Consider the following 26,335-nt stretch of genomic DNA (forward strand, 5'->3'; position numbering starts at 1 on the left):
ACCGTCGATATCGGGTGTCATGGCGGCTCCTATGTACCGTCCATATCTGGGTGTTATGGCGGCTCCTGTGCACAGTCGCTGTATGGTTTGTATTGGGGTGTTATGGCGGCTCCTGTGCACAGTCGCTGTGCGGTTTGTATTGGGGTGTTATGGCGGCTCCTGTGTACCGTCCATATCGGGGTGTCATGGCGGCTCCTGTGTACCGTCCATACCGGGGTGTCATGGCGGCTCCTGTGTACCGTCCATATCGGGGTGTCATGGCGGCTCCTGTGTACTGTCCATATCGGGGTGTCATGGCGGCTCCTGTGTACAGTCGCTGTGCGGTCTGTATCGGGGTGTCATGGCGGCTCCTGTGTACCGTCCATATCGGGGTGTCATGGCGGCTCCTGTGTACTGTCCATATCGGGGTGTCATGGCGGCTCCTGTGTACAGTCGCTGTGCGGTCTGTATCGGGGTGTCATGGCGGCTCCTGTGTACACTTGGTAACGAGATGTATAAAACATGAACACAGAGATAAGAGATTTCCATAAAAATGATACTTTGTATCTTTAATAGACGGAAACTTCCTCTTGAACTTTGTACTGGAAATAATAAAGAAATGATGGGAGTAATTATTCCACATAATGGTAATTGTGCGCGGGGGGGACAGTGGACCTTTCATCCACAGGCCTCGGTCCCGGGCCCCGTGTCGCACAGTCCGGGGGCCCCCCTTATCTGGCACACAAAAGCCGCCTTATCCCGGGATCTGCGCACACCATTAAATTGCTCCTCTGTTCTACTTCAGGCATTGTGGGGGCGGGGAGAGGGGGGAGGGGGCGTACATTTCCCGCTGGAATCATTCCACCGCAATTCTTCCCCATAAAATGCAAATATAAAATCATAATAAATATTTACGTTTCATCCATTCTTCGATAAACCCGCACAACGCCGCCTTCTGATTGGACAATCCTTAAATCTTGTTAGAACTGCAATAAACTGCCATTGGGCCCATTAAAGGAAGCCTCTGCTGAAAGGTCTCTGTACAGCGCTGCGGTATATGTCAGTGCTATAGAAATGTATAATAATAATAGTGTGTGACTGGGGGGGGAGGGGACATTAGAGTGTAAGCTCCTCTGTACAGAGACTGATGTGATGTGGGGGAGGGGACATTAGAGTGTAAGCTCCTCTGTACAGAGACTGATGTGACTGTGGGGGGGAGGGGACATTAGAGTGTAAGCTCCTCTGTACAGAGACTGATTTGACTGTGTGGGGGAGGGGACATTAGAGTGTAAGCTCCTCTGTACAGAGACTGATGTGACTGTGGGGGGAGGGGACATTAGAGTGTAAGCTCCTCTGTACAGAGACTGATGTGACTGTGGGGGGAGGGGACATTAGAGTGTAAGCTCCTCTGTACAGAGACTGATGTGACTGTGGGGGAGGGGACATTAGAGTATAAGCTCCTCTGTACAGAGACTGATGTGACTGTGGGGGGAGGGGACATTAGAGTGTAAGCTCCTCTGTACAGAGACTGATGTGACTGTGGGGGGAGGGGACATTAGAATGTAAGCTCCTCTGTACAGAGACTGCTGTGACTGTGGGGGGAGGGGACATTGGAGTGTAAGCTCCTCTGTACAGAGACTGATGTGACTGTGGGGGAGGGGACATTAGAGTGTAAGCTCCTCTGTACAGAGACTGATGTGACTGTGGGGGGGGGGGACATTAGAGTGTAAGCTCCTCTGGTACAGAGACTGATGTGACTGTGGGGGGGGAGGGGACATTAGAGTGTAAGCTCCTCTGTACAGAGACTGATGTGATGTGTGGGGGGAGGGGACATTAGAGTGTAAGCTCCTCTGTACAGAGACTGATGTGACTGTGAGGGAGGGGACATTAGAGTGTAAGCTCCTCTGTACAGAGACTGATGTGATGTGGGGGGGGGGAGGGGACATTAGAGTGTAAGCTCCTCTGTACAGAGACTGATGTGACTGTGGGGGGGAGGGGACATTAGAGTGTAAGCTCCTCTGTACAGAGACTGATGTGACTGTGGGGGGGAGGGGACATTAGAGTGTAAGCTCCTCTGTACAGAGACTGATGTGATGTGTGGGGGGGAGGGGACATTAGAGTGTAAGCTCCTCTGTACAGAGACTGATGTGACTGTGGGGGGGGGGGGGGCATTAGAGTGTAAGCTCCTCTGTACAGAGACTGATGTGACTGTGGGGGGGAGGGGACATTAGAGTGTAAGCTCCTCTGTACAGAGACTGATGTGACTGTGGGGGGGAGGGGACATTAGAGTGTAAGCTCCTCTGTACAGAGACTGATGTGACTGTGGGGGGGAGGGGACATTAGAGTGTAAGCTCCTCTGTACAGAGACTGATGTGACTGTGGGGGGGAGGGGACATTAGAGTGTAAGCTCCTCTGTACAGAGACTGATGTGACTGTGGGGGGGAGGGGACATTAGAGTGTAAGCTCCTCTGTACAGAGACTGATGTGACTGTGGGGGGAGGACATTAGAGTGTAAGCTCCTCTGGTACAGAGACTGATGTGACTGGCTCAGTGATCTCTGTACATCACTGTGGTATATGTCAGAGCTATATAAATGTATAATAGACCATGGTGGGGACTTGATGTGTTTGATCACTTTGTACTTGTAGTTCCCCAGCCTCTGATTGGTTGGGAGCTGTGCTGTAGCTGTCTGTATAGTCTGAGCTCCATTGATCCCGTCTCCTCTCGCTGTGCTCAGTATTGATCTGTGATGTGATTTGCTGATTTCTGCCCATTAGGGGTTAATGACGAGCGTCAGTGGAAAGCATTGATTGGCAGCCTGCGTGTCCCCCTGGCGCGGTCCAATGAGGGCCCCAGGCTTTGCTCTGCTCCCAGCAGCTTATCAGGGCCTTTGTTTGCATGGAGAGGGGACTCGCTATCGGCGAGCGCCGCGGTCACCTCCTCAATGTCATAAGAACAATGACATTTCCGCCTGAAACCTAGACTGTACGAAATACGGTTCCTGAACCGGCCAACCAGGCGAGTGCCTGAGATGAGGGCCGGCCATTTCTGTCTCGTGTTATTTTGCTGAAAATCTAGAAGACGGACGCATGTGACCTTTTTATATTCTTTCTTCCAGATGCTTTTTCCATCACGGGAGAAAACGGCGGCAAGACCGACTCGGTGGCCAACCTGCACCCGCAGTCCTCTCTGAACTCCATCTCCAGCTCGCCGGGGCCCAAGCGCTCCACCAACACCCTGAAGAAGTGGCTGACCAGCCCCGTCCGGCGGCTCAACAGCGGCAAGGCCGAGAGCAACATCAAGAAGCAGAAGAAGAGGGAGGGGCGCAACCTGGGCTCCCCGCGTGCCAACGACGACACCACCCCTCAGGGCGACAGCGCTGATGAGGTGCGACCGCACTTTTATTTTTATTTTTTATTTATTTTTTACATTTCAACTTGGAAAGAAAAAGCTTTTAAAAATGCCCCCCCCCCCCCCAAAAAAAAAATAAGCTACATACATAAATGTAATAATTCTATATACTGATATATACAAGGCTGTCTTCAGCACGGGACAAAAGGGCAGCTGCTCCGGGTCCAGTCATTGTTGTGAGGACCAAAGCAGCAGCCCCTTGAGAGAGAGAGAGAGAGGGAGAAATATATATATAGAGAGAGAGAGTTGTGTGTGTGTGTGTGTGTGTGTGTATATATATATATATATATATATATATATAGAGAGAGAGAGAGAGGTCTAGAGAGAGAGAGAGAGGTCTAGAGAGAGAGAGAGGTCTAGAGAGAGAGAGGTCTAGAGAGAGAGAGAGAGAGAGAGAGAGAGAGAGAGAGATCGAGAGAGAGAGAGATCGAGAGAGAGATCTAGAGAGAGATAGAGATCTAGAGAGAGATCTAGAGAGAGAGAGAGAGATCTAGAGAGAGAGAGAGAGAGAGGGGTCTAGAGAGAGAGAGAGAGAGAGGGGTCTAGAGAGAGAGAGAGAGGGGTCTAGAGAGAGAGAGAGAGGTCTAGAGAGAGATGGAGATCTAGAGAGAGAGAGAGAGATCTAGAGAGAGAGAGAGAGAGAGATCTAGAGAGAGATAGATATAAAGAGAGAGATAGAGAGATATAAAGAGAGATAGATAGAGAAAGAGAAAGATAAAGAGAGAGAGATATAAAGGGAGATAGATATAAAGAGAGATATAGATATAAAGAGAGATCTAAAGAGAGAGAGATCTAAAGAGAGCGAGAGAGAGATATAAAGAGAGATATACAGAGAGAGAGAGAGATAGTTATAAAGAGAGAGAGAGATAGTTATAAAGAGAGAGATAGATATAAAGAGAGAGAGATAGATAGATATAAAGAGAGAGAGAGAGAGATATAAAGAGAGAGATATAAAGAGAGAGATATAAAGAGAGAGAGAGAGATAGATATAAAGAGAGAGAGAGAGAGATATAAAGAGAGAGATATAAAGAGAGAGATATAAAGAGAGAGAGAGAGATGGATATAAAGAGAGAGAGAGAGAGATATAAAGAGAGAGAGAGAGAGAGAGATATAAAGAGAGAGAGAGAGAGAGATATAAAGAGAGAGAGAGAGAGATATAAAGAGAGAGAGAGATAGATATAAAGAGAGAGAGAGAGATATAAAGAGAGAGAGAGAGATTGATATAAAGAGAGAGAGAGAGATTGATATAAAGAGAGAGAGAGAGATAGATATAAAGAGAGAGAGAGAGATTGATAGATATAAAGAGAGAGAGAGAGATTGATAGATATAAAGAGAGAGAGAGAGAGAGAGAGATTGATATAAAGAGAGAGAGAGAGATATATAAAGAGAGAGAGATATAAAGAGAGAGATATATAGATATAAAGAGAGGGAGATAGATACAGAGATATAAAGAGAGATAGATATAAAGAGAAAGGGAGATATATATGGGCTTCCCATCCTGTCCTGTGATCTACACTGCACGTAGCACAGTCCTGTCTGGCAGGGCAGTCAAGTAACACCTACAGATCCATAACCCCCCCCCCCCCCCCCCCCCGTTTGTGACGGAGCAGTGGAAGGAGAAGCAGCAGACTGATCATCTGATGAGCTCTCTATCACTCTGCTGTCTCCTCCAATCAGTGGGCATCTCGTGAGCCCTGCAATTTGCACCTCGTGCATCTTTTCCTCCCCCCCCGCCGATCCTATCTCTGCAGCACACCTCATTGACTGACTCTGTGTGCTGCTTCTCCCCTCCCCAGTCTGAGCTCTGCTGTACAGGGGCTGGGTGGGTTGGCACCGAAGTCTTTCCCGGCTCTGTGGTCATCGTGTTTATTTTTTTCAGAAGGGCAAGAAAGGTTGGGACGAGGAGGCGGATGACGACTCGCACACTCCGCTGCCGCCGCCCATGAAGATCTTCGACAACGAGCCGGTGCCGGCGCCAGACGACAAGGTACTGAGATTAGGTGACCCCCCCATGTCACTGCTGAATGAGCCGTCTGGTGTGTTTTCTGTCTGAAGGTGGCGCCACACACGTTGCAATCTGATTGTACAATCTCTGTTCTGCCTGCAGTTTGTAGCATTTCCATTGAGAACTTTTTCTTTTTTTTTTCTTTTATGGAGTACTGATGCTAACAAAAAAAAAAGTTTTAATTATTAATAGTTTATAAAATAGAAGTGGAAAAAAAAATCTGCAAAAATATAATAAATAAATGGAGACGGCGAATAAGGCGTTAAGACTGATTAGAGTGAAGGGTAAACAGAAACTAATAAAAAAAAAAGTTTTTATTTTCTATTTTTTTTTGTTTGTTTTTTTAGTACTCGCCAATACCTATTGCAACCGTTTTGTTTACACTTCAACTGTCAGCTTTGGTACAAATGTTATTTACAAATTTAAATACTTTTTTTTTTTTATTGCGCTTTTTTTTTTTTTGTGTGTGTGAACCGTGTAAATATATGTTAAAGGTAAAAATAGTAACAAACAAAGCAAAAAAAAAAAAAAATGTTTTTATTATTAATAGTTTATAAAATAGAAGTGAAAAAAAAAATCTGCAGGAAAATAATAAATAAATGGAGAAGGAGAATAAGGTGTTAATGAGGGCTGATTAGAGTAATTTAAGGGTTAATAAGGGTAAACAGAAACTAATAAAAAATTTTTTTATTTATTTTTTAGTACTCGTAATACGTTTTTTTTTTTTTATTGCGCTTTTTTTGTGTGTGAACCGTTGAAATATATGTTAAAGGTAAAAATAGTAACAAACGAAGCAAAAAAATAAATAAAAAGGTTTTTTTTTTCTTAATAGTTTATAAAATAGAAGTGAAAAAAAAAATCATCAGGAAAATAATAAATGGGGGGGGGGGGGCCACAGTGCAGACACGGGTGGGGGGCCACAGTGCAGACACCAGGGGGGGGGCCACAGTGCAGACACCAGGGGGGGGGCCACAGTGCAGACACGGGTGGGGGGCCACAGTGCAGACACCAGGGGGGGGGGGGGGCACAGTGCAGACACCGGCTGTGATTCCGGAGGCCTTTATACATGCTGAGCCCATGGAATCCAAATCTGCCGATTCTTCATCCGCCTGACTCTCCCGCTGTGTGCGGCTCAGAATAGAATAGATAAGAATTATCTGGAGTCGCCTCCCCCGTAATCAGAGAGCAGAATAAATAATAGAACATTTCTATTCTGCTCCTTAAAAGTAAATAGAAATATTATTATTGTCCGGGATTGATAATGGAGCAGCAGTGTGCCCAGCGCTTTACACTATACAGGGAAATCCATAATATCCGAACCATCCAGAATAATAATATCATAGTCAGCCGTCTCCTTCAATGGAAATTCTCCGTCTCCTTCATCCATAAATATTACAATCATTCCAAGGACATCGTCCCTCCATCATCATTCTACCCGACCCGTGTATTATTATGTTTATGAATGGACTCTATTCATCCGTTGTTATATTTATAGGTGAAAACTGCTGGGAATATTCTGTTTATGAATGGACTGTGTTTATGGATATTGGGCCAGTTTCACAGCGGAGATACTCCGTCGTATCTCTGTTTCTATCTATGCGGCTGATTCATAGAATCAGTTACGCATAGATAGGCAGAAGATCCGACAGGTGTAATGGACTTACACTGTCGGATCTTAGGATGCAGTAGCGCATCCGCCGCTGGGGGGAGTTTGCGTCGTAAACCAGCGTCGGGTATGCAAATTAGGAGTTACGGCGATCCACGAAGATTTTTTCCCGTCGTTACGTCGTCGCAAGTGTTAGATTTCCGTCGCAAAGATAGGGTACCTTTAACATGGTGGAAAAGTACTCCACCATGTTAAAGTATGCCCGTCTTTCCCGCGTCGCTTTTGAATTTTTTTAAAAAAAAATCTTTTTCCCGGGCGTAAGTGCTTTGTTGACGTCGCGATTCTCAAAACGTCGGCGCGTCGTAATTTCGCACAAAGCACTTTGGGAAATTTGCGACGGGAGCATGCGCAGTACGTCGGGCGCGGGAGCGCGCCTAATTTAAATGGTACCCTCCCCATTTGAATTGGACCGCCTTGCGCCGGACGTGTTTACGATACACCGCCGCAAATTTCCAGGTAAGTGCTTTGTGGATCGGGCACTTAGACTGAAAACTTGCGGCGGTGTAACGTAAACGGTTTACGTTACGCTGCGCCGCGGGTATGTGAATCTGGCCCTATGTTCCTGGTGGGATGCAGTTTATGAATGGACTGTGTTTATGGATTATGTTCCTGGTGGGATGCCGTTTATGAATGGACTGTGTTTATGGAGAATTATGTTTATAGTTGGACACGGATCATTTATATTTCTGGACCCTGGAAATTTATATTATTTATTTGAATGATTTTTTTTAGTATAGATTCAGTATAGATTATAGATTATAGATTCAGGTTTTTGATATTTTAGCATCACAATAAAAGATGAGGTCAGCGAATGATCCCGCCCACAGGTCAGCCCCCGAGGGACCCGGGACTCTATAGGATTGTACTGTGTGTCTTTATATACATCCTGCTGCCCCTTACCCTCCCCCACCAATATTCCTGCATCCTGAATTATGGAACCTGCAATTAATCTGAATATTAGAAATGTATGACGCCGATCGATACGATCGATCTCTTTGCTTTCACTGCTTTCAATGCCTAATACTGCTCTATCATTGGCTCCTACACTCTGTGATATTGCAAGGGACACGCCTGTCACATGACTTGCAAAGATCTGTTTATCGGCACAATCTTTCAGTGAGATCTGCTTGTGCCTCTTGTTGTGTGTTTGGTGAGTGCGGCGGAGAGTCCTGGATGTTGATTGGGTGTGTCTGCGGAGGAGTATTCTGCAGAACGTGCTGGGAATTCATTATCAGTGTCTATGGGGCAATATATTGCAAAGCATGCTGGCAGCTGTTCAATGGCAGTTGGACAGTGTGGTGGGTGGGAGTTGCTCAATGGCAATTGGACAGTGCGGTTGGTGGGAGTTGCTAAATGGCAGTTGGACAGTGTGGTGGGAGGGAGTTGCTCAATGGCAGTTGGACAGTGCAGTGGGTGGGAGTTATTAAATGGCAATTGGACAGTGCGGTGGGTGGGAGTTCAATGGCAATTGGACAGTGCAGTGTATGGGAGTTGCTCAATGGAAGTTGGACAGTGCAGTGGGTGGGAGATGTACAAAGGCAATTGGACAGTGGGCTGGATGACAGTAGGACAGTGAAGTGGTGGGAGTTGTTGGATGGAAGTTGGGCAGTGGGTGGCAGTTGCACAGTGAGTTGGGTGGGAGTTGTTCAATGGCAGTTGGACAGCGCAGTGGGTGGGAGTTGTTCAATGGAAGTTGGGCAGCGCAGTGGATGGGAGTTGTTCAATGGCAACTGGGCAGTGCGGTGGGTGGTAGTTGCTCAATGGCAGTTGGACAGTGCAGTGTGTGGGAGTTGTTCAGTGGCAATTGGACAGTGCGGTGGGGGGAGTTTTTTAATGGCAGTTGGACAGTGTAATAGATGGGAGTTGCTCAATGGCAGTTGGACAGTGGACTGGATGGCAGTTGGATGGCGCAGTGGGTGGGAGTTGTTAGGTGGCAGTTGGACAGCGCAGTGGGCGGCAGTTGGACAGCGCAGTGGGCGGCAGTTGGACAGCGCAGTGGGCGGCAGTTGGACAGCGCAGTGGGCGGCAGTTGGACAGCGCAGTGGGCGGCAGTTGGACAGCACAGTGGGCGGCAGTTGGACAGCGCAGTGGGCGGCAGTTGGACAGCGCAGTGGGCGGCAGTTGGACAGCGCAGTGGGCGGCAGTTGGACAGCGCAGTGGGCGGCAGTTGGACAGCGCAGTGGGCGGCAGTTGGACAGCGCAGTGGGCGGCAGTTGGACAGCACAGTGGGCGGCAGTTGGACAGCGCAGTGGGTGGCAGTTGTTCAGTGGCAGTTGGTCAGCGCAGTGGGTGAGAGATGTTCATTGGCAGTGGGTGAGACAATGAGCCGAGTTGCTTGGCTGCAGGTGAGAGCGTGGCATTGTGGTCATTGGATGGATGGGTATGGCAGCGGTGTGATGTCTTCTGATGGGTGAGGATTCACCTTTGGCCTCTGACTAATCTCTCTCACCCTTTCTTCCCCCATAATCCCTCTGTGTCTCCCGCCTGGCATCGCGCTGCTGCTTCCTCCTCCCCGGCACCCGCTAACCTGCTTTCCCTCCACACATCTACGGCCTGCAGCCCTCCTTACTTGTGGCCCGTCAGAGCTCGGGCGAGGTGCCCAGTGCGGCCGAGCTGGTCAGTGCTATTGAGAACCTGGTCAGGAACAAAATGGTAAGTGCGAGGATGGCCGTGCCAATCACAGCTCTTCTTCTTGGGCTCAATCCGGTTGCTCGGGGGCGGGTCTAATTCTGCTCTTCAGACCATGCAGTTGGCTTTTGGGCATCGCAATCTGATCTTCCAAATTATTGGAATAGTTGCTCATTCTTTTTTATGTTGATGGTGGGAACCCCTCATTATGGGCACAGCGGGTGTACAGACCCGGGAACTCAGCACAGGGATGTTGGGAACCCCTCATAATGGGCACAGCGGGTGTACAGACCCGGGACCTCAGCACAGGGATGGTGGGAACCCCTCATAATGGGCACAGCGGGTGTACAGACCCGGGAACTCAGCACAGGGATGGTGGGAACCCCTCATAATGGGCACAGCGGGGGTACAGACCCGGGAACTCAGCACAGGGATGGTGGGAACCCCTCATAATGGGCACAGCGGGTGTACAGACCCGGGAACTCAGCACAGGGATGGTGGGAACCCCTCATAATGGGCACAGCGGGTGTACAGACCCGGGAACTCAGCACAGGGATGGTGAGAACCCCTCATAATGGGCACAGCGGGTGTACAGACCCGGGAACTCAGCACAGGGATGGTGGGAACCCCTCATAATGGGCACAGCGGGTGTACAGACCCGGGAACTCAGCACAGGGATGGTGGGAACCCCTCATAATGGGCACAGCGGGTGTACAGACCCGGGAACTCAGCACAGGGATGTTGGGAACCCCTCATAATGGGCACAGCGGGTGTACAGACCCGGGAACTCGGCACAGGGATGGTGGGAACCCCTCATAATGGGCACAGCGGGTGTACAGACCCGGGAACTCGGCACAGGGATAGTGGGAACCCCTCATAATGGGGCACAGCGGGTGTACAGACCCGGGAACTCAGCACAGGGATGGTGGGAACTCCTCATAATGGGCACAGCGGGTGTACAGACCCGGGAACTCAGCACAGGGATGGTGGGAACTCCTCATAATGGGCACAGCGGGTGTACAGACCCAGGAACTCAGCACAGGGATGGTGGGAACCCCTCATATTGGGCACAGCGGGTGTACAGACCCGGAACTCAGCACAGGGATGGTGGGAACCCCTCATAATGGGCACAGCGGGTGTACAGACCCAGGAACTCAGCACAGGGATGGTGGTAACCCCTCATAATGGGGCACAGCGGGTGTACAGACCAAGGAACTCGGCACAGGGATAGTGGGAACCTCTCATAATGGGGCACAGCGGGTGTACAGACCCGGGAACTCAGCACAGGGATGGTGGGAACTCCTCATAATGGGCACAGCGGGTGTACAGACCCGGGAACTCAGCACGGGGATGGTGGGAACCCCTCATAATGGGCACAGCGGGTGTACAGACCCGGGAACTCAGCACAGGGATGGTGGGAACCCCTCATAATGGGCACAGCGGGGGGTACAGACCCGGGAACTCAGCACAGGGATGGTGGGAACCCCTCATAATGGGCACAGCGGGTGTACAGACCCGGGAACTCAGCACAGGGATGGTGGGAACCCCTCATAATGGGCATAGCGGGTGTACAGACCCGGGAACTCAGCACAGGGATGGTGGGAACTCCTCATAATGGGGCACAGCGGGGGGTACAGACCCGGGAACTCAGCACAGGGATGGTGGGAACCCCTCATAATGGGCACAGCGGGTGTACAGACCCGGGAACTCAGCACAGGGATGGTGAGAGCCCCTCATAATGGGCACAGCGGGTGTACAGACCCGGGAACTCAGCACAGGGATGGTGGGAACCCCTCATAATGGGCATAGCGGGTGTACAGACCCGGGGACTCAGCACAGGGATGGTGGAAACCCCTCATAATGGACACAGCGGGGGGGAACTGACCCGGGAACTGTGATTGGCTGGCTCCATTGTCTGTCCTTTCCCTCCCAGTCCTTGGTTCCTGTGATTGGTCGGTCCCCCATGTTCTGGTGATATGTGATTATTTTCTGTTCTGGAGGTTGGAGGGTTAATAATGGCTTCTTGGGGTCTCACTCTCTTTTTCTGCCGTCTCTCTCCGCAGACCATAGACGGAGGATCGTACTCGGGCTCTCAGATGAACTCGGTAACAGACGGGTATTCCAACGAAGGGATGATGCCAATGCCGGTGCCCAGGAACCACGAGGAGGAGCAGAAGGCCAAGGCTCTCCGAGGAAGAATGTGAGTTCTGTTTATGATTCTTCTTTGTCTTTCTTATCGGACGCCCTGGACTAAGCAAACCCCCCCTCACCCACCCGGCCTTCCCCCTGCCCACGCCCCTGGGGGGGGGGGGGGTCACATTGGGGTTGGTCAGTTGGCATTGATGCCTCCAGGGAACGTGGCGTAGGTGCCCCGGCCGCTTGTTTCTCGTTTGGATGATTGTCGTCCGTCAGAACAAAAGACTTTCTATGTAGGAGAAACCTAATAATCTCTGTAGACAATGGAGACGTTGTGTGCCGGGCCCCGGGGCCCCCGGGGGGCTTTGTTATACCAGCTGTGCAGACAAACTGCTAATGCATTGCACTTCTGCCAGTATCCAACCCCTTGTGCTTCCAGAACCTCCAAACATCCCACCATCTAGAACCATGAAGACCCGCCATCGTAAAAAAAAAAACACTTTCATTCTGGATCTACTGTAGATCTACCCACTCTCCCCCCCCCCCCCCCCACACATATATGTCTGTTTTCTCTTCTAGAACCAACAATACCCCCTTACCATCCCACTAAAATGCCCAGTTCCTGAGATAGTGACCCCCCCATCTATACACTTCATGATTGTTGATCTAGAACCCTAATATTCCTATGTGTGCTTACTGCCCTGTTCCAGGTCTAGACCCTTTCCCATGTGTGCATGCAGGACCCCCAACGGGTCCAACCGGGCCCAACCGCTAGGTTCCCAGGCCGAGATTGGGCTCCACGCGGCAAGCGGGAGTTCTCCCGCACTTCTAGGGGCCAACCGCAAGGTTCCCAGGCCGAGATTGGGGTCCAGGCGGCTAGAACCACCCTATCATTCCCTTCCGTACATACTTCCCTGTTCTGGGTCTAGACCCTCCCTTCCTTTCCCATGTGTGCATGCAGCCTGTCCCAGGTCTAGAACCACCCTATCATTCCCATCTGTACATACTTCCCTGTCCCAGGTCTAGAACCCCCCTATCATTCCCATCTGTACATACTTCCCTGTCCCAGGTCTAGAACCCCCCTACCGTTCCCATCTGTACATACTTCCCTGTCCCAGGTCTAGAACCACCCTATCATTCCCATCTGTACATACTTCCCTGTCCCAGGTCTAGAACCCCCCTACCGTTCCCATCTGTACCCCCCCCCCCTTGCCAAGCCACTACAGTGTGTGTTTCTAGTTACCTGCCTGTCACCGTGACCGTGGTGCCGCTGTCTCCACATCAGTCGCGAAGGGGGCGTCGGCCTGACACCCCCCCCCCCCCCCAGTGTGTGGCACCCAGGGCAGCCCCCACCCCCCACTTAGTATGCCACTGTGTACATACTTCTCTGTCCCAGGTCTAGAACCTCCCCCCCCACCTATGCACACTGTCCCACCCCTGATCTCGGATTGGATGCTTGCCAAGTACTGGGAATTCTGTGTAGATGATGGGGTGCGCCTTTCATCAGGAAATCTGTTTCCCTTGAATCTCGGCCTGGCAGACCGTTGATTGGTTCTCCCCGGATGGATGAATTCTAATTCTGACGACATTTTCTTGCAGGTTTGTCCTAAACGAGTTGGTCCAGACGGAGAAGGATTATGTGAAAGATCTGGGGGTGGTGGTAGAGGTAAGTGACCGTCCTCTCGTGTTCTCTGATCTGCCGCTGAGACCGGCGGTGCCACCGCCTGAGAGGAACTGTCACCAGGACCACCATCAGGAATTATGGGGCCCCTTACACGGCTACAGGCATGGGCCCCCTGGATCAGAGAACCAGGGGGGGGTGCTGCCTCTGACTAAGAAGCGGGGGGGGGGGGGGGGCTGCCGCGAATGGAGAAGCAGGGGGGGGGGGGTTGCCCTGGTGGCCCCTTACAAAAAGAAATACAAAAAAATATATAAAAACAAGGGGATGGGACCCTGGGGACCTCTGGGCCCTTTAATAAAAAAAAATTATATATAAAAAAAATTATTTATAATAATATAATTTATAAATGAGAAAATTATTTAATTTATATATATAAAAAAATGAAATATAATTTATAAATTAGAAAATTATGTAATTTATATATAAAAAAAAGAATTTATAAAAACAAAGGGGGGTTGCCATACGGGCCCCTGGAGACCTTTGGGCCCTTTAATAAAAAAATAAATAAATTAAAATATATATAAAAAAATAATTTATAAAAAAAAAAGGGGGAGTTACCATGTGGGGACCCCTGGGCCCTTTTAATAAAAAAAAAATATATATATATATATATAATTTTTATTTTTTAAAGGGGGGTTGCCATCGCCCTGGGGACCTCTGGGCCCCTTACAAAAATAAATAAAACATTTATAAAAAAGGGGGGGGTTGCCATCCGGGCCCCCATACAGGTATACTGCCTGTACCCCCCTGACTGTCAAGACTTTTGCTGGCAGGTTCTGAAGGAAGCCAATACAACTCTTCTATGACAGGTTTGCTTTAAAAGAGACCCTGTCATCATCAGATTCCCCCCCCATGATATGCGTTTTATGATGCCATGTGCTTCACCTGTAAAAATCCTCCCTTGTGTAGAAATCCAGAAGCCCTGAGACTTCTGCGGGGTGCCGCCATCTTGGATGTGATGTCAGCAGCCCTCCCAGTCTGAGCAAGGAGGGAGGGGGGCTGTACTAGGGAATTGACCCTTCCTGGGGGTAGTCTGATTTCCCTAGGTACATTGTAAGCCAATACACATTGGTGTGTGTGTGTGTAAGAGAAGACATAAATATTTCAGTTTTTTACAGATTTGGGCAAATACCAACTTTACCGCCCAATGAACCTCAATGGGGACGCGAGACGTGATTTCTAATAAGTGTTGATTATAAAAAAGCTGTCATGTTAATCCTCATTCTCCCCCCCCCCCCCCCCCCCCCATACAGGGCTTCATCCCACGGATAGAGGAGAAAGGGACCCCAGATGACATGAACGGGAAAGAGAAGATCGTGTTCGGCAACATTCATCAGATCTACGACTGGCATAAAGAGTAAGCTATTGTATACATACTACTGTAATATGTACCTTGTACTCGTTTGTGTCTCTGCCCCTCCCACAATGGGGAGATTTCCCTCAGTAGTTTGTGTCTCTGCCCCTCCCACAATGGGGAGATTTCCTGCAGTAGTTGTGTCTCTGCCCCTCCCACAATGGGGAGATTTCCTGCAGTAGTTGTGTCTCTGCCCCTCCCACAATGGGGAGATTTCCCTGCAGTAGTTTGTGTCTCTGCCCCTCCCACAATGGGGAGATTTCTCTGCAGTAGTTTGTGTCTCTGCTCCTCCCACAATGGGGAGATTTCCTGCAGTAGTTTGTGTCTCTGCCCCTCCCACAATGGGGAGGTTTCCCTGCAGTAGTTTGTGTCTCTGCCCCTCCCACAATGGGGAGATTTCCTGCAGTAGTTTGTGTCTCTGCTCCTCCCACAATGATGAGATTTCCTGCAGTAGTTTGTGTCTCTGCCCCTCCCACAATGGTGAGATTTCCTGCAGTAGTTTGTGTCTCTGCCCCTCCCACAATGGGGAGATTTCCTGCAGTAGTTTGTGTCTCTGCCCCTCCCACAATGGGGAGATTTCCTGCAGTAGTTTGTGTCTCTGCCCCTCCCACAATGGGGAGATATGGGGAGATTTCCTGCAGTAGTTTGTGTCTCTGCCCCTCCCACAATGGGGAGATTTCCCTGCAGTAGTTTGTGTCTCTGCCCCTCCCACAATGGGGAGATTTCCTGCAGTAGTTTGTGTCTCTGCCCCTCCCACAATGGGGAGATTTCCTGCAGTAGTTTGTGTCTCTGCCCCTCCCACAATGGTGAGATTTCTTTACAGTAGTTTGTGTCTCTGCCCCTCCCACAATGGAGAGATTTCCTGCAGTAGTTTGTGTCTCTGCCCCTCCCACAATGGTATTTCCCTGCAGTAGTTTGTGTCTCTGCCCCTCCCACAATGGAGAGATTTCCTGCAGTAGTTTGTGTCTCTGCCCCTCCCACAATGGGGAGGTTTCCTGCAGTAGTTTGTGTCTCTGCCCCTCCCACAATGGTGAGATTTGGTTTCGGTGTGCAGGTCGTAGCGGTGATTGCGTCCTTCTCTCCTGCGGTTTCGGTGTGCAGGTCGTAGCGGTGATTGCGTCCTTCTCTCCCGCGGTTTCGGTGTGCAGGTCGGAGCGGTGATTGCATCCTTCTCTCCCGCGGTTTCGGTGTGCAGGTCGGAGCGGTGATTGCGTCCTTCTCTCCTGCGGTTTCGGTGTGCAGGTCAGAGCGGTGATTGCGTCCTTCTCTCCCGCGGTTTCGGTGTGCAGGTCGTAGCGGTGATTGCGTCCTTCTCTCCCGCGGTTTCGGTGTGCAGGTCGGAGCGGTGATTGCGTCCTTCTCTCCCGCGGTTTCGGTGTGCAGGTCGGAGCGGTGATTGCGTCCTTCTCTCCCGCGGTTTCGGTGTGCAGGTCGGAACGGTGATTGCGTCCTTCTCTCCCGCGGTTTCGGTGTGCAGGTCGGAGCGGTGATTGCGTCCTCTCCTGCGGTTTCGGTGTGCAGGTCGGAGTGGTGATTGCGTCCTTCTCTCCCGCGGTTTCGGTGTGCAGGTCGGAGCGGTGATTGCGTCCTTCTCTCCCGCGGTTTCGGTGTGCAGGTCGGAGCGGTGATTGCGTCCTTCTCTCCCGCGGTTTCGGTGTGCAGGTCGGAACGGTGATTGCGTCCTTCTCTCCCGCGGTTTCGGTGTGCAGGTCGGAGCGGTGATTGCGTCCTCTCCTGCGGTTTCGGTGTGCAGGTCGGAGTGGTGAATGGGTCCTTCTCTCCCGCGGTTTCGGTGTGCAGGTCGGAGCGGTGATTGCGTCCTTCTCTCCCGCGGTTTCGGTGTGCAGGTCGGAGCAGTGATTGCGTCCTTCTCTTCCGTGGTTTCGGTGTGCAGGTCGTATCGGTGATTGCGTCCTCCTCTCCCGCGGTTTCGGTGTGCAGGTCGTAGCGGTGATTGCGTCGTCCTCTCCCGCGGTTTCGGTGTGCAGCTCGGAGTGGTGATTGCGTCGTCCTCTCCCGCGGTTTCGGTGTGCAGCTCGGAGTGGTGATTGCGTCCTCTCCTGCGGTTTCGGTGTGCAGCTCGGAGTGGTGATTGCGTCCTCTCCTTCGGTTTCGGTGTGCAGGTCGTAGCGGTGATTGCGTCCTTCTCTCCCGCGGTTTCGGTGTGCAGGTCGTAGCGGTGATTGCGTCCTCTCCTGCGGTTTCGGTGTGCAGGTCGTAGCGGTGATTGCGTCCTTCTCTCCCGCAGTTTCGGTGTGCAGGTCGTAGCAGTGATTGCGTGTTTTTATCCCGCGGTTTCGGTGTGCAGGTCGTAGCGGTGATTGCGTCCTCTCCTGCGGTTTCGGTGTGCAGGTCGTAGCGGTGATTGCGTCTTCTCCTGCGGTTTCGGTGTGCAGGTCGTAGCGGTGATTGCGTCCTCTCCCGCAGTTTCGGTGTGCAGGTCAGAGCGGTGATTGCATCCTTCTCTCCCGCGGTTTTGGTGTGTAGGTCGTATCGGTGATTGCGTCCTCTCCCGCGGTTTCGGTGTGCAGGTCGGAGCAGTGATTGCGTCCTCTCCCGCGGTTTCGGTGTGCAGGTCGGAGCAGTGATTGCGTCCCTCTCTCCCGCGGTTTCGGTGTGCAGCTCGGAGTGGTGATTGCGTCCTCTCCTGCGGTTTCGGTGTGCAGGTCGTAGCGGTGATTGCGTCCTCTCCCGCAGTTTCGGTGTGCAGGTCAGAGCGGTGATTGCATCCTTCTCTCCCGCGGTTTTGGTGTGTAGGTCGTATCGGTGATTGCGTCCTCTCCCGCGGTTTCGGTGTGCAGGTCGGAGCAGTGATTGCGTCCTCTCCCGCGGTTTCGGTGTGCAGGTCGGAGCAGTGATTGCGTCCCTCTCTCCCGCGGTTTCGGTGTGCAGCTCGGAGTGGTGATTGCGTCCTCTCCTGCGGTTTCGGTGTGCAGGTCGTAGCGGTGATTGCGTCCTCTCAGGACACAGCGAAGCGGCAGGATGCCGGAACGGTTAGGAATCATTATCTGGGAGTTTGTCATTACAAGGAACAATGGCTCCCAGTGTTCGCATATTTCATCAGGAGGGGGCGGCCTGGACGGTACCCTCCTCCGCCCCGACACCCTCCGATAACCAGAACTTTCATGTCACACACAGTTCCAGCAATAAAGTAACAATCCCAGAAATGTTCATTAAACGATGACACCGGAGAGATCGGAATTTATTCATTTCCTTTCACTTCTCTCCTTTTAACCCTTTAAGTACAACTACTATAAATTCCTGGATTTAACTTCTCAGCCTGTTATTTCTCTGTGCAGCAGAGCTTAGTCTAGGAGAGGAAGGGGCAGCACTAAGAGCCAATCAGGTGTACTGCATTAAAGCAATTGACAGGAGGAGAAGTCATCAATGTATTGCTTCTCCTCCTCTGTACAATCACCTCTCCATTGTGGAGGAGGGGAGATTCATTCATCTGCAGAAAAGGTAGATACAAAAGTGAGAATGTTACTTTGTATCTCTCCCATCTGATCAATGTTTATAAACAATGGGGTAGATTCAGGTAGGGCTGCGCACTCTTACGGAGGCGCAGCGTTCCGTTTTTACGGTACGCCTCCGTAAATTACTTGCGCTACACTTCATTCACGAAGCAGTAGCTCCGTAATTTGCAGGGGGCGTTCCGTAAAAGTGGCCGGCGTAAGCACGCGTAATTTAAATGATCCCGTAGGGGGAGTGGATCATTTAAATTAGGCGCGTTCCCGCCATGAACGTAGTGCGCATGCTCCGTCTGGAAACTTTCCCGACGTGCATTGCGGTAAATTACGTCGCAAGGACGTCATTTGCTTCACCGTGAACGTAAATGGCGTCCAGCGCCATTCACGATTCACGTACGCAAACGACGTAATTTTCAAAAATCGCGATGCGGGAACGACGGGTATACTTAGCATTGGCTGCGCCTGCTAATAGCAGGAGCAGCCTTACGCAAAAACCGACGAACGCAAACGACGTAAAATTCGAACGCCGGGCGCGCGTACTGTTGTGAATCGGCGTGAGTATGCAATTTGCATACTCTACGCTGACCACTACGGGAACGCCACCTAGCGGCCAGCGTAAGAATGCAGCCTACGATACGACGGCATAAGAGCCTTATGCCAGTCATATCTTAGGCTGCAGTCGGCGTATCAAGGTTCCTGAATACAGAAAGTCGATACGCCGGCGCTACTTAGCAATTACGCTGCGTAACTAGGGATACGCAGGCGTAATTGCTACCTGAATCTACACCAGTGTTACTTCGTATCCTCTTGTGGGAATATTGCTGTCTGGTGACAGGGTCTCTTTAACTGCCAATTATAGAAGAGAGAATTAACTTGCCATTCAGAAGGTTTATGGTGGAGTTGGCCTTGGTGACGTTTTCTGCCTGTTCTTGTCTGTCTGTCTGATTGGCTCTGGATAATGTTTTTCGTTTTTTTTTTCCTCATCAGTTTTTTCATGGCAGAATTAGAACAATGCCTGAAGGACCCGGATCGCCTCGCTCCGCTTTTCATTAAACAGGTGAGCATGCCAGACAGTATGTCCTGTGTTTGCAGACTGTGCGCTCCATGGGTGGCGGTGCGGACTCTGTGCTCTGGGGGTGAAGGGGTGGGGCGTTGCCGTCTGTGAGCTTGGGGGGGGGGTCGTGTGGACTGTGAGGTTGTCTGGGGGGGGCAATGTGCAGACTGAGGTCCGGAGGTGTGCTGGCTGTGAGCTCTGCGGTGGGGGGGCAGTGTGCGGACTTGTAAGCTTCAGGGGGTGGCCAGTGTGCGGTCTGTGAGCTTAGTGGGTGTGCGGTCTGTGGGCTCGGTGGGTGTGCGGTCTGTGAGCTTAGTGGGTGTGCGGTCTGTGGGCTCGGTGGGTGTGCGGTCTGTGGGCTCGGTGGGTGTGCGGTCTGTGGGCTCGGTGGGTGTGCGGTCTGTGAGCTTGGTGGGTGTGCGGTCTGTGAGCTCGGTGGGTGTGCGGTCTGTGAGCTCGGTGGGTGTGCGGTCTGTGAGCTCGGTGGATGTGCGGTCTGTGAGCTCGGTGGGTGTGCGGTCTGTGAGCTCGGTGGGTGTGCGGTCTGTGAGCTCGGTGGGTGTGCGGTCTGTGAGCTCGGTGGGTGTGCGGTCTGTGAGCTCGGTGGGTGTGCGGTCTGTGAGCTCGGTGGGTGTGCGGTCTGTGAGCTCGGTGGGTGTGCGGTCTGTGAGATCTGGGGAGGCGTTGCGGTCTGTGAGATCTGGGGAGGCGTTGCGGTCTGTGAGATCTGGGGAGGCGTTGCGGTCTGTGAGATCTGGGGAGGCGTTGCGGTCTGTGAGATCTGGGGAGGCGTTGCGGTCTGTGAGATCTGGGGAGGCGTTGCGGTCTGTGAGATCTGGGGAGGCGTTGCGGTCTGTGAGATCTGGGGAGGCGTTGCGGTCTGTGAGATCTGGGGAGGCGTTGCGGTCTGTGAGCTCGGTAGGGGTGTGCGGTCTGTGAGCTCGGTGGGTGTGCGGTCTGTGAGCTCTGGGGAGGCGTTGCGGTCTGTGAGCTCTGGGGGGCGTTGCGGTCAGTGAGCTCTGGGGGGGCTTTGCGGGCTGTGAGCTCTGGGGAGGCGTGTGGTCTGAGAGATCTGGGGCGGTGCGCACTGTGAGCTCTGATGGCATGCGCACAAATGTAACTTGAGGGGGGGGCAGCAATATATAAGCATATGAAAGGTCAGAAATGTTCATTATTTCTCCTATCCGGTCCTTTATGTCCGTTGTTTTTACAGGAGAGGAAGCTGCTGATGTACGTAGTGTATTGCCAAAACAAACCTCGCTCGGAATACGTTGTCGCAGAATACGACTCTTATTTTGAGGTAGGAAATTTTCAGCTGGCGTTATTTTATTTCACAGATCTTCCAATGCTCAGCTGGTCCATTCAGCTGCCGGGGGGGCAAAGAGTGTAAGCCGAGGAATCTCTTCATCCCCAGGTGAAAGCGCTGGGTGCTTGAGTGGCCAATCAACAAGCGGCAGCAACGCCGGCGCTGCGACAAGGCCGTCCATCGCTCCCAGGACAAAGATGCCACCATTTGGTGGTGCCGATATAGTTCCGGCGCAACCACCACTTGGCAGAGCCAAGTAGGGTGACATTCTTGCCATTAAGTACAAGTAGAAGTTTACTGTAGTGCTAGTCATCGTCTCCATATAAGCAATATATAGCGAAAAGGATCCCCCATATACTGGGACCTTAACAGCTCAAAAAAGTATAAAGGTCTACAAATGGTATAAATGTTGTTGTAATCACATAAAAGAGTAAATAAAAAAAAGTTTTTTTTCAATAGAAATGACATGATAGAAATGTGCACGGGTACAATATACTTATTTGTACATAATAGAGCACAGTCAGAATCACAAAGAACCACCGACGCTTTTCGGAGGCATTTGGCTCCTTCCTCAGGGACAGTTTTCTAAGTCTATTCTGTACAAATATTGTACACTTGCATATTTCAGTCTTTTGTATGTGATTACAATATATACTTTTTTGAACCTATTCTTAATTTAAGTGACATTTTTTCCCACTGACCTCCCCCCCTAATGAATATTGGGGGGGGGGGCTCCTCCAGAGCTAAAAATGATTTCCTCGATGGAGAAAGGCCGGCCCAGGCACCTGGTGATGTGATCTCTGCATAAGGGGAAGACAACCAAGTCCGATTCCCCCCATGATTGTGTCATGTTTGAGCCGATATCTAACTCCAGGAAATAGATGGTGACTGTGGGTGATGCCTGGACAAAGATGGACCCGTCCTTCCAGAGAGAAAAGCATTGTCGGGGGGAGTACTGTGATTACTGAGCATTCTGTCCCCCCCCCCCAAAAAAAATCTGACAAGTCCTCTTTCAATAGCTAGTCCGAGTCCGTCTGCTCAGGACTGCAGCCTCTTGTCACATGTCTCTGCTCTGCCGCTGTTCAGAACCATCTCTAATGTCTGATTCTCTCGTTTTGTGTAGGAGGTGAAGCAGGAGATAAACCAGAGATTCAATATCAGCGATTTCCTCATTAAACCCATCCAGAGGATAACCAAGTACCAGCTGCTGCTAAAGGTAAACTCCGCCTCTCACCCGGCCCATCCCCCTTCTCTCCCGCCACTGCGATCTATAACCATTATCTCCACCCCCTGCGGTAACGCGTCTCTTTGTCTTACAGGATTTCTTCAAGTACAGTCAGAAGGCCGGTCTGGAATGCTCTGAGCTTGAGGTTTGTATTTGGGGGTGTCTGTCGGGGCGATACGGGCGTTCACCGACAGGCGGGTCACTCTCAGACCGCCGTGTGATGGGGAATAATGCGTCATGGGGGCTAATGATTGGCAATCAGAGAGATACAAAGAAATGATTGGATGTCAGAGAGATACAAAGTAATGATTGGATATCGGAGAGATCCAAAGTAATGATTGGCTATCAGAGAGATACAAAGTAATGATTGGATATCAGAGAGATACAAAGTAATGATTGGCTATCAGAGAGATACAAAGTAATGATTGGATATCAGAGAGATACATGTAATGATTGGATATCAGAGAGATACAAAGTAATGATTGGATATCGGAGAGATACAAAGTAATGATTGGATATCAGAGAGATACAAAGTAATGATTGGCTGTCGGAGAGATACAAAGTAATGATTGGATATCAGAGATATACAAAGTAATGATTGGATATCAGAGAGATACAAAGTAATGATTGGATATCAGAGATATACAAAGTAATGATTGGATATCAGAGAGATACAAAGTAATGATTGGATATCGGAGATATACAAAGTAATGATTGGATATCAGAGAGATACAAAGTAATGATTGGATATCGGAGAGATACAAAGTAATGATTGGATATCAGAGAGATACAAAGTAATGATTGGCTATCCAGAGAGATACAAAGTAATGATTGGATATCAGAGAGATATAAAGTAATGATTGGATATCGGAGAGATACAAAGTAATGATTGGCTATCGGAGAGATACAAAGTAATGATTGGATATCAGAGAGATACAAAGTAATGATTGGCTATCAGAGAGATACAAAGTAATGATTGGATATCAGAGAGATACAAAGTAATGATTGGCTATCCAGAGAGATACAAAGTAATGATTGAATATCAGAGAGATATAAAGTAATGATTGGCTATCAGAGAGATACAAAGTAATGATTGGCGGTCAGAGAGATACAAAGTAATGATTGGCGGTCAGAGAGATACAAAGTAATGATTGGCGGTCAGAGAGATACAAAGTAATGATTGGCTATCGGAGAGATATAAAGTAATGATTGGATATCAGAGAGATACAAAGTAATGATTGGCGGTCAGAGAGATACAAAGTAATGATTGGCGGTCAGAGAGATACAAAGTAATGATTGGATTAAGAGAGATATAAATGATGATTGGATATCAGGGAGATACAAAGTAATGATTGGCGGTCAGAGAGATACAAAGTAATGATTGGATATCGGAGAGATACAAAGTAATGATTGGCTATCAGAGAGATACAAAGTAATGATTGGATATCGGAGAGATGCAAAGTAACGATTGGCTATCGGAGAGATACAAAGTAATGATTGGCTATCAGAGAGATACAAAGTAATGATTGGATATCAGAGAGATACAAAGTAATGATTGGATATCAGAGAGATACAAAGTAATGATTGGATATCGGAGAGATGCAAAGTAACGATTGGCTATCGGAGAGATACAAAGTAACATAATTACACAGGTGTAACCTCTGATCTGGACACCACATTGGCTGAATGTTTATTAATCCAAAACAAATCTGCAGCAAATAAATAAAAATAAATTCCAATCCCGGTTCAGACCTTTATGGTCACACCAGATTGTTCAAAGATCCAATATATCTCTTTATGTAACTAAAAGTGATATATCAGCGCAGAGCCGGAGTGGAGTCGGCATATACAACGTTTTTTTATTTTTGGGAAGAGGGGAGAGATGAATTTTGGAATCTCCAGAATCCAAGTTGGAGGAATAGACAAGGACATAAAATGGTGGGGGGGGGGTGGATTTCCTAATCTTGGTGATTTTAATGTAAATGAGTTTTGCTGTAATGTTGATCCTCTGGCTTCGTCTCTGAGTAAGAATAAACAATCTCTGCCACGTTTTCCTGTCTGATAGAAATCGGTGGAGTTAATGTGCCTTGTACCCAAACGCTGCAATGACATGATGAACTTGGGGCGACTTCAGGGATTTGAGGTGAGTCTGATCCCCCCAATATCCCATTGCATCCTTCAGGTCCCCAATACTTTCTGCTGTGTCCTTCAGAATGCCAAATCTCCCTTCTGCAATCTTCAGGCCATGAAACTCCCTGCTATGTGCATCAGGTCCCCAGTACTCTCTGCTGCATCCTTCAGGTCACCAATACTCCCCTTTGGGCCTGCCAGATCCTCAATACTCCCACTGTATCCTTCAGGACCCCAATGCTCTCCACTGTGTTGTTCTTTAGATGCCCAATTCTCCTATTGCATCTTAAAGGGCCCCAATACTCCCCACTGTGCCCTCCAGGTCCCCAATACTCCCCACTGTGCCCTCCAGGTCCCCAATACTCCCCACTGTGCCCTCCAGGTCCCCAATACTCCCCACTGTGCCTTCCAGGTCCCCAATACTCCCCACTGTGCCTTCCAGGTCCCCAATACTCCCCACTGTGCCCTCCAGGTCCCTAATACTCCCCACTGTTCCCTCTAGGTCCCCAATACTCCCCACTGTGCCTTCCAGGTCCCCAATACTCCCCACTGTGCCCTCCAGGTCTTCAATACTCCCCACTGTGCCCTCCAGGTCTTCAATACTCCCCACTGTGCCCTCCAGGTCCCCAATACTCCCCACTGTGCCCTCCAGGTCCCCAATACTCCCCACTGTACCCTCCAGGTCGCCAGTACTCCCTGCTGTAGGATTAGGATCCTAATAATCCCAGCTGCATGCTTCAGGGCCTCAATACCCCCCACAGTGTCCTTCAAGGCCTCAATATCCCCCCGCTGTGTCCCTTGGGTCCCCTATACTCTCATTATATCCCTCAGGTCCCCAGTACTCCCTGCTCTGTACTTTAGTACCTAATAATCCCAGCTGCATCCTTCAGACGAGCCCCAATACTCCCTGTTGTCTACTTAAGGACCCTGATTATCACAAGTGTGCCCTTTAGTGACCCAGTATTTTCGTTGTGTCCTTCAGGTCCCCCATACTCTCCACTGCCTCCTTTATGACACCAATAGTCCCTGCTGCATCTTTCAGGGCCCATAAAATCCCTGCTTCCTTCATGCTGCTATTTTTATAATCTGCGGATTATTTTGGCAACGGAGGCTCCGCCCTTCTCGCTCACCGACATTTCTTTCATTGACACCTCTTCCTCCTCCTGCTCTGATCTTTTACAAATGCCGTTTCCTTGTAATTAGTAAACATGTTAATTTGCGAGTTAAACTTGTCAACAATGTAATGATGTAACACGCCGAGCTGGTTTAATCGCTGCGCTGAGCCACCGGCGGGGAAATGCAGCGCGTTCATGCGATTGTTATGTAGACAGGGCGTGCTGTGAAAACGTTTCACTATAAAAGAAGATGACGGTAATAATCCGGAAATAACTCGTCAGTGATCTGTAATCGGAGGATTCAGCGGATGGGATTACATTGTAGCCAAGGGCTGATAAACTAAAAATAAAGGTTGTGTGCTGCCCCCTGCTGACTGAACGGAGGCGGCGCTGTTTTAGGTCAGTTTTGTTCTTTCGGCTTCTAATATTTGTTAACCCTTTCATGCCTAAGCCTATTTATGACATTTTTCTGTATACAAGTTAAAATCCGCATTTTTGGCTAGAAAATTACTTGGAACCCCCAAACATTATATATATATATTTTTTAGCAGAGAATCTAGAGAATAAAATGGCGATTTGTTGCAATATTTTATGTCACACGGTATTTGTGCGGCGGTGTTTTAAAGGCAACGTTTTGGGAAAAATGTACTTTCATGAATTTAAAAAAAATGAAAACGTAAAGTTAGCCCAATTTTTTTGCATAATGTGAAAGATGACATTACGCCGAGTAAATAGATACCAAGCATGTCACGCTTTATAATCGCACGCCCTCGTGGAATGGCGACAAACTACGGTACATAAAAATCTCCATAGGCGACGCTTTAAACTTTTTTTTTTTACGGTTACCAGGTTGGAGTTACAGAGGAGGTCTAGTGCTAGAATTATTGCTCTCGCTCTGACGATCGCGGCGATACCTCACGTGTGTGATTTGAACCCCGTTTTCATATGCGGGCGCGACTTCCGTAAGCGTTTTCTTTGTTGCTCGCGGGGAGGGGGGCGCTTTAAAAAATTGTATTTATTTTTTTCTTATTTATTTTTATAATATTAAATTGTGTTTTTGTTGTGTTTTTATTTTTATTTTTTTACGTTTTGATCACTTTTATTGCTGTCACAAGGAATGTAAACATCCCTTGTGACAGTAATAGGTGGTGACAGGTACTCTTTATGGAGGGATC

The 26,335-nt window shown here is 49.6% G+C and overlaps 1 protein-coding gene across 9 annotated transcripts in view; it reads left to right on the plus strand.

The window, feature by feature from the left end:
• KALRN (kalirin RhoGEF kinase) overlaps window positions 1–26,335 on the plus strand; it is a 237,638-nt gene that overhangs the window by 144,374 nt on the left and 66,929 nt on the right. For 5 of the 9 annotated variants that reach the window (XM_040358301.1, XM_040358299.1, XM_040358304.1 and 2 more), the window contains 11 exons: window positions 3,098–3,366; window positions 5,270–5,377; window positions 9,621–9,713; window positions 11,753–11,889; window positions 13,425–13,491; window positions 14,760–14,863; window positions 19,318–19,387; window positions 20,598–20,684; window positions 21,814–21,906; window positions 22,010–22,060; window positions 23,981–24,058. In XM_040358301.1, the coding sequence (XP_040214235.1) occupies window positions 3,098–3,366; window positions 5,270–5,377; window positions 9,621–9,713; window positions 11,753–11,889; window positions 13,425–13,491; window positions 14,760–14,863; window positions 19,318–19,387; window positions 20,598–20,684; window positions 21,814–21,906; window positions 22,010–22,060; window positions 23,981–24,058 (1,157 nt within the window). The remainder of the gene's footprint in view (window positions 1–3,097; window positions 3,367–5,269; window positions 5,378–9,620; window positions 9,714–11,752; window positions 11,890–13,424; window positions 13,492–14,759; window positions 14,864–19,317; window positions 19,388–20,597; window positions 20,685–21,813; window positions 21,907–22,009; window positions 22,061–23,980; window positions 24,059–26,335) is intronic. The other 4 variants (XM_040358300.1, XM_040358302.1, XM_040358298.1 and 1 more) reach the window with 3 other exon arrangements.

The sequence above is a fragment of the Rana temporaria genome, chromosome 6, assembly GCF_905171775.1.
Source record: "Rana temporaria chromosome 6, aRanTem1.1, whole genome shotgun sequence".
Taxonomy (NCBI): domain Eukaryota; kingdom Metazoa; phylum Chordata; class Amphibia; order Anura; family Ranidae; genus Rana; species Rana temporaria.